At 39.3% G+C, this 8,584-nt stretch overlaps 1 protein-coding gene across 1 annotated transcript; it reads right to left on the reverse strand.

Annotated features, from left to right (window-relative positions):
* Positions 1 to 4,868: 4,868 nt before the first annotated feature.
* LOC113339274 (salutaridine synthase-like) lies at positions 4,869 to 6,835 on the reverse strand. The gene has a single exon (XM_026584575.1). The coding sequence runs from the start codon at positions 6,717 to 6,719 to the stop codon at positions 5,199 to 5,201; it is 1,521 nt and encodes a 506-aa protein (XP_026440360.1). The 5' UTR covers positions 6,720 to 6,835; the 3' UTR covers positions 4,869 to 5,198.
* Positions 6,836 to 8,584: the final 1,749 nt, after the last annotated feature.

The following is an 8,584-nucleotide window of genomic DNA, read 5'->3' on the forward strand; positions in this document are numbered from 1 at the left end:
TACCTGGTTTTATTCGAAGTTCGTGATGAACTAACTTTGGGTCAATTCCCGGCATGTCCCCCAATTTCCAAGCAAAGATGTCCGCGTATTCCTTTAGAAGTTTGATTAGCGCGGCTTCTCTTTCTTCATCCATCAAGGTGCCTATTCTGATAATATTCGGGTTTCCCTCAGTACCTATGTTGACTTCTTTAGCTGCTTCGACAGGTGTAAACGTGGGTTTTGGTTCCCCCAAGAGAGGAACATTCTTTGATTGCTATTTGGTGGGCTCCCCGTCTTCTTTTGTCGCGGAGGTGCTGGCTTCTGCGCTGCCAGTGGTGCTTACGTTCAGAAGGCTTTTTCCGGAGATTTCTTCCAGATATGTGTCTATGGTTATTTCCTTATTTTTGGCTCTTCGGGACTGGTGCTTTTCTTCCCGCTCATTATTGATCTGATTATGTAAAGTTTGACATTCCCGCGCAGTTACTTGGTCTCCTTTAATTTCCATGACTCCTTGGGGTGTTGGGAATCTGAGATATTGATGGTAGGTTGCCGCTACTCCCTTGATCTTGTGAACCCATCTTCTTCCGATGATTGCGTTGTAAGGTGAAGGTGCATCTACGACGCTGAATCGAGTGTCCACTTTCATGGGCCCTGCGTCTACTTGTAAGACAATGTCCCCTAGGGGATTTGTAGCTGCACCGTTGAATCCGTAGATGGTGTAGTAAGATGACAGCAGTTGCTCGCCGTTGAGTTCCATACGTTTGAACGTGTCATAGAAAAGGACGTTGACTGAGCTTCCTCCATCGATGAGAATTTTCTTGACATTGCACCCTGCTATTGGGAGTGTGAGGACTAGAGGATCATTATGGTCTTCCATGTCTTCTTCCACATCGTCTGCATCGAAAGTCATGGGCGCGTCCATCCATTTTTCGTGCTCGTTTACCTCTTTCCCATCGATCTTATAAAGCTCACAATAATCTTCGAATTGTTTTCTCAATCTCTTCCCAATCTGGGCGGTTAGGGATGGTCCTTGAATCTCTGAACATGAAATCGTGTTGAGGGTGCGGTTGCCTTCTGGTAACTGAACCTGCTTGCCTCTCTTGGTTCTATCTTCGTTATCAATCTTCCGTATATATTGCTTCAGTTCTCCTGCGTCGATTAGTTTTTGAATCATTATCTTGAGATTTTTGCACTTTTCTGTTTGATGACCGTTGAAACAGTGGTATTCACAGTATTTCTTGGATTTTTCTGATCTAGGAGGCTGCTTTCCCTTGGACCATGGCCAATAGAAGTTCTCCCTCCCTTTGATCTCTCTCAGGATGCGCGAATAACTGGTATTCAGCTTGGTATAGATTTGATTTTTAAATTTTCGATCACCTGTTCGTCTATCATCCCTTCGTTCTTTCCTTTCTTCGTTGGGACGTTCTTCTGTGATTCTTCTTTTGGACCCGCTGGCTTGATCCATGGAATTTATGCGTGTGGGACGTTGAGTATGAGCTCTGGGATTTTCACACTGAATTTCTTCTAACCTTGCATGCTTTTCTATGATTATCCGGAGATCTCCTTCGGTGGTAGGGATGGTTCAGTGGATCTCGACAAATAAAGGACTCATCCTGTCCATCCCCGATTTGTAACAGTTGATACTAACCAAGAGATCTACGTTGTCAATAGCTTGGAAAATCTTGTGCCATCTATTAGTATATTCTCTGATGGTCTCTTTGTATTTCATCTCCAGCGATAATAGTTTGTCCATGCCGGTATTGACAACCTTGTTGTACATGTATGTTGCTAGAAATTTTTATGTGAGTTGTTCGTAGGAGTCGATGGAGTTTGATGGCAAGTTATCAAACCATGACAACGCGGACCCTTTTAAACTTGATGGGAAGTATCTGCACAGTATGGAGTATTTGTTATCCCAACGGGCCATCATTCGATTATAATATCGAAGATGAGCCGCAGGATCAGTTGATCCGTCATAGCAATCGAAAGAAAGAACCGAACACTTCTACAGTATGGAAGCCCTGGCCAAGTGTGGTGTCAGCGGGGTAGTGTTTGCTTCCTTCATCACTTGCTCTAGCCTTCCGCCTCCCTGCCTAGTCTTTAGCTCCTTGATTTCTGCCAGCATCTCAGTACGCAGACTTTTCATTGCGATCTGGTGTTCCTCATGAATGATAGATTTTTCTCATGGGAAGGTGGTACCGTCGTAGTAGTCCAAGTTCTCGGGATTGTAATCAGGGTATGATCTTTGGCTGCTCCTTGCTCCTCTTCGATTCAATGGAAGTGGGTTGTTTGCAATCACCATTCTTCTATCTTGATTAGGTGTTACAGACTTGGAGTTGGCTTCGTCGCGTTGGTTTTCTACCTCTGCCCTATGAATGATTCTTTCCTTTAGTGTCTGGTTCTCTTGTGCTAATATCGCCACAGCATCTGCGTATGCCTTCTGGTTCTTCCTTAATTCTGTCAGCTCGGCCATCATCTGAGCGGAATGATTTGACCCTTGATTTGGTGTTCCTGCCCGCAATTGGTCATCAGCGGCTATGGTTTGTTCCTCATCCACGATCTGTATTACTGGTTCTGGTGGGTCTAAATGTGCACCTTGGGACCTCGACGGTTGTTGTGAGGGTTGGCCTGCTATTAGAAGCGGTTGCTTGGATGGAAAGGGTATGTTTTGTTCGTTGGTTAAGGGCATCCCATAGAAGGGTTGTTGTATTCCTGACTCTGCCACGACTTCCTGATGTTCCTGTAGTTGAGTATTGGTTACTCTGGGAGCTCCAACTTTGGATCCGCCAGCTCTTGAAGCTCGTGCTTTGGCTGCCGCGGCATTTACTGCGTTTGCTGCGATGATGTTGGCATTGATGGGGGCCATGCTTTCTGCATTATCCTGCGCCCTATCTGCTGCCTTTAGCTTTTCACCTCTCTGCTTACTCCTAGTTACCACTGGGGTTGTCCTTGGCATCTCTTTTGAAGGAGCTTTAGCCTTCCCGACATCTTTGCTTCTCTTCATCTTTTAATATTTTCCTGAAAGAGAGAAAAAATCACGAAAACAATGGGCCCCACGTGATATCTATTAGCGTTTTGAGTCCTCAAAGGTGTAAAATCTTGAAAATACTTAAGGTGTCCATCTGTGTAGATGACCGCAGATCTGTTCGAAGTTTTGATAATCAAAGACCTAAAAACTTAGAAAATGCATGAAGAATCAGATTTACTTAGATAAACGCGGATCTGTTCATAATTTTGATTTTCAAAGACGTGAAAACTTAGAAAATGCATGAAGAATCAGATCTACTTAGATAAACGCGGATATGTTCATAATTTTGATTTTCAAAGACGTGAAAACTTAGAAAATGCATGAAGAATCAGATCTACTTAGATAAACGCGGATCTGTTCATAATTTTGATTTTCAAAGACGTGAAAACTTAGAAAATGCATGAAGAATCAGATCTACTTAGATAAACGCGGATCTGTTAAAAATTTTGGTTTTTGAAATCATGAACGGAAAAAACCGTAGTGTTCCATATATCGTTATTTTCAGAAAACGAAGCCTGAAACAAGTCACAGGAGAAGATAAATCTTTTACCGGGATGAAGATCCATGTTTCTAGCGCCAGATTGTGAACACAAATATCTGGTGTCATATGAGTATTCACAAATAATGCGCGCAGACTCATGACAATACAGTAAATAAGATGCGCCTGAGGGGAATGGATAGGTTATGTTGAATTCTTGACTCAGAGTTCTAATACTCTTCCTCGTCTCATCAACTACAATCATTGTTCTTGGCTCATACAATAAGATAAATAGCGGATGAAATATAAAATGTACGAACATGATATACCATAAGTATCGAATTGAACATATAAAGTGTAAATGCATGAATATAGATGAAACGATTAACTTATATGATTCATCACTCAGATATCTGTCTACGGGTTTGGGTTTTTCATTATATGTATGAAGGTTACAGAAATAGTCGAATGACTTTGAGACCAATATAAGCCTGCGTAGCATGAGGAACTTCATTTACACTTTCTCTATCTCTCTGTCTTTCTCCTATTCTCCTCTCAATGTTTTTCGGCCCCTTCTTCACTTGGGAGAGAGGGATATTTATAGGGAGGTTACGTGAGGTCCACTTCTGAAGCCCGTTATAACCTTATCCTCTTGTGTTTTGTGCCACTCACTCAGAAGTCTTCGTGTTCTCGGCTTTATCTGCGTGTTCTGTCTGGATACGCAGTGCTATCTGCGCTTCCAATACAGGCTGACTGACACGTATGCTGTTTGAGGGTATTTAATGCGGGTAGTTGAGATTTCTGTCTGCGGTAGACAGCTGTCCTCTGCCCCTGTCTTGTCTGCGTCAGTCTGACTATCCCCAGCCGTAGATCAGGGAAGAGAGTGCACATCAATGACGGACCTACAGCTGGGCTAAAGGGGGCTTTAGCCCGGGTAGGCTTCCCAGTCCACAAGCCATTTTTTTTTTTGCTCGACCAAGGCTTCTAGTCCGGGTCTTAAAAGGAAATTTATCTTTCCTAGGTCCGTCCCTGATGCACATCAACTTCTCTTACACACTCGACCACTGGAAAACTGTGTTTTCTTAATTTTCTTAGTTCTTCTGTTTTCTTGCTTGTCTACCTTTGGTAGATTGTGTACATTCCTCTTTATCTAATAAAATTCTCTCTTCCCATTATCTATTGTCGAAAGGTTTTGTACGATCTAGTAGACCTAACAACAATCTTCAATGTAAAGTGAAATAATATTCAGAACGGGCGAGAGAAGGTAAATCTCACAAAAGGAAAATAATAAGAGCGTTGAAGTTTCTCAGACACACCTGAGAGACTTAAAAGAGGAAGTAGCACCTGCAACACACACACGTACAGGTAATTCACACAGTTACAGATATGCACAGTTGCAACCAAATAACATTTCACTACGATATTTAAAAACGCAAGAATGATGTGACAGATGCAGCCGGCGACTAACGTACACTTTAATTGTCAGGTGGCAGTAATTACACACACGCTTGAAACACACACAATACACACTTGAAACACACACTTCAGAAGTTGCAAAGAAAAACATTTAACTCCTACATAAAGAAAAACATTACTAAATCAAGAGCTAATCTAACTCCTACATAGCCACCACCATTTTGGTGCACTAAGATCAAGCATCTTCACCCTTGATTTTACATAAACATACACTTGCAGTTTGATAAAAATAAGATTTTATCTACTGTCGAAAGGTTTTGTACGAGGAGTAATTTTGGCTTCAAGTGGGTTTTTCATGTAGAGAATGAAGCTAATAGCTTCACTAAGATCAGGAAATTTCCCCTCAGAAACACAATCCCATTTGAATTCGTTGACCATACTTGCAAGAGCAAAAGCTACCATCTGCTTGGCTAATTCTACACCTCCACAAATTCTCATACCAGCACCAAATGGTATCAACGAACTTTCCATTGTGTTGATATCACCAAAACGTCCATCACTATTAACATCCTTTAAGAATCTCTCTGGCATGAATTTATACGGTGCAGGGAAAACGTTAGGGTCGTGATGGATAGCGTACAGATTCACCATTACTTTTGTACCCTTAACGATTCTCCGCCCCTTGAGTGTAGTATCTTTTGCTGCTACATGAGGGACCGCTAGTGGTGCGATGGGTTTCATCCTCAATGTTTCTTTCATCACGGCTTGTAGATATGGCAGCTCTTTCAAATCTACAACTTTCACTGGTCTTTGCCCACCGGTCAGGTTGTTGATTTCGCGGTAAAGTTTTTCTTGAATTTCCTGCTCGCAGACTAAAAAGGAGAGTGCCCAAACTGCCGTTGCTGCAGTACTATCTACTCCCAGACCAAAAATTTCAAGTACCATTGAGTAAATAATTTCATCACTGTAATCTTGAGATGTAAGAAAATGTAAGAAAGAATTTGCAGGAAGATTAGAGACGATATGTGGTTGAATCAAATTATATACTCTGTCTCTTGTGGCGTACATATCCCGAATATTTTTTCTCTGGCTTGGTAAATATTTAGCAATTTTAAAAGCATCAGCTAAACTTGCCAACCCACTTATGCGTACCATCTCATCGAGGGCGTCTTTCACACCAATAACGAGATCCTCATTTGAAAAGTCTTGACCAAATATAACTCTACTCAGTAATCGCATAGACGCTTCTTTGGCATGATCAAGAGGTTTTACAATTCCATTCTGCTGTGACGCTCTTTCTTGCATGGATTTGATGAGATTTTGCATGTCTTTTTCTTGTAGACGAGATAGAGACATAACATTTGATGGATTTATACAACTTTGAAGACCTTTCTTTAAATTATGCCAAAATGGACCAGAATCACAATCAGCAATATTCTTCCCATTTGCTGTGATGATTTTAAGAATATCAGGTACATCTCTAGCGGAATAATCGGCAGATTTATTAACAAGAACTTCCCGAGCGTTATCGATATCGCTTATGATGATCATTGGAACCCAGCTTCCAATCCAAACTGTAAATGCACCTCCATAAACTTTGGCTAAGTTTGCCAAGGCAACCTGTAAGGGCACACCTCCTCCCAACTGATGAAGATTTCCAATTATGGGTAGTGTTTTTGGACCTGCTGGCCATTCCGTTGTATTTGCAGATTGATAAAAAGATATTTTGGAAAACATGAACTTCACCAATGCAAATACTATTATTACAGTGCATGCTATCATCCAAAAATCGTTCCCCTGTATATTAATCGGAGCCATGAATTACAGAAATATAAGACCGTTTGCAAAGATTAGGGAATTACTCTATTGAATTTGACTATTAATTAATAGAGATTGAATCAAAAACCAAATGTGTTAGGTATATATTCAAGCACTGAGAACTACATTTATAAGCAAAGAAGACATCGGGATAACAAAGTGGCGAATCTAAAACGGTAGTTTAGAGGAGGGACACATTGTCCTAAAAAAATCGGAAAATGGATCATTTGTCCAAATATTTTTAAAAAATGGTTTAAATGGACGAGTAAAAATTACTATGGATGAAATGGACACCAAAAAAATAGCAAGAACGAAATTGGATTTATCCTGGCTTAAATTTAAAAAAGAGCGAGGATGAAACTAGATGCATCTTGATGTAAATTAAAAATAAGAAAAAGTATTTAAAAATGGGTAGGATGAAACTGTTTACATCCTGACTATTTTTACATTCTTGTCCATTTAAACAATATCAAATTTTACATGTCTTTTTCACCCAGGAATTGTTGATTTTGGTCTTTTTAACCAATTTTGTGTAAAAAAATCACAACTAAAAATATAACATACGAAAAATTCCATAAACGACTCAAAAGTAGATCACAAAATTGGTTAAAAAGACCAAAATCAACCATTTCTGAGTGAAAAAGACATTTATATTTTGATACTGTTTAAATGGACAAAAATGTAAAAATAGCCAGGATGTGAATAGTTTCATCCTACCCATTTTTAAATACTTTTTCTTATTATTAATTTACATCAGGATGCATCCAGTTTCATCCTTGCTATTTTTTAAGTTTAAGTCAGGATGAATCCAGTTTCATCCTTGCTATTTTTTTGGTGTCCATTTCACCCATAATAATTTTTACTCGTCCATTTAAACCATGTTTTAAAAATATTTGGACAAATGACCCATTTTCCAAAAGTAGATCGGAAATTCCTAAACAAAAAACATCATAACAAAAATCATCCTAACAAACAGGCCCTCTCTCGAAACGGCGGGACTAAGAGGGCGGTTTTTTGAGCCGTCCATTAAGAATCACTCATTAATTATCAATTTTATTTTTATTTTTTTTAATTGGTTAAAATTATTATATTGGTGAGTTTCAGACTCAGATCATTGATATTATTATCCAATAACTTTAGAAAACAAAATATAAAGTTGAAGTAGTTTTAAAATTTCGCAATTAATATGTAGAAATTAATGAGTGTTTTCTTATCTTTAAAAAATTTATGGAGGCCAGAGACACTTTTTACACTAAAAGTATTAGAAAACATGTGCATCTCTGCAATTACAAATTAGTTATGGAGGCATATGACACCGCATACACCATCTGTAGTCGCACGAGAAGCTCGTGAACACCATATTTCGCACGAGAAGCTCGTGAACACCAAATTTCGGTATAATCCAATAGGAAACATCCCCTGAATTAGCTAAATAATTGTTCACTTTACAAAAAAGTTGCCTCTACGGGATAAGCTATTGTTTGTCTTATGTGTGTTGCAACAGAAAACCTCTAACACATCCACTCATAAAATCCATGTTGCTATCAATACATCAAATCCATTCTAGTGAAATCCACGTAGATTGGCACTAGTGTCCCCAACCAAAAGAAATCCCACGCTTTCAAAACTTTGTTTAGTGGCATTTAGTGCTCCATCATATTACTAATATACGGGATTGAATTCACAATCAACCTATCATAACTCATATAAATATATATGAAGTTCAATGTTTTATGAAGGATTGATCTGTTGATTATATGATGGAGCAGTGTCACATATCAGCCCATACAGATGATCTTTTACAAAGAATTGATGTAATATGTTAACGCTTTCTATAATGGTGTTCGATCATGTGTTGGAGCAGT

The sequence above is a fragment of the Papaver somniferum genome, unplaced genomic scaffold, assembly GCF_003573695.1.
Source record: "Papaver somniferum cultivar HN1 unplaced genomic scaffold, ASM357369v1 unplaced-scaffold_21, whole genome shotgun sequence".
In the NCBI taxonomy this organism is placed as follows: domain Eukaryota; kingdom Viridiplantae; phylum Streptophyta; class Magnoliopsida; order Ranunculales; family Papaveraceae; genus Papaver; species Papaver somniferum.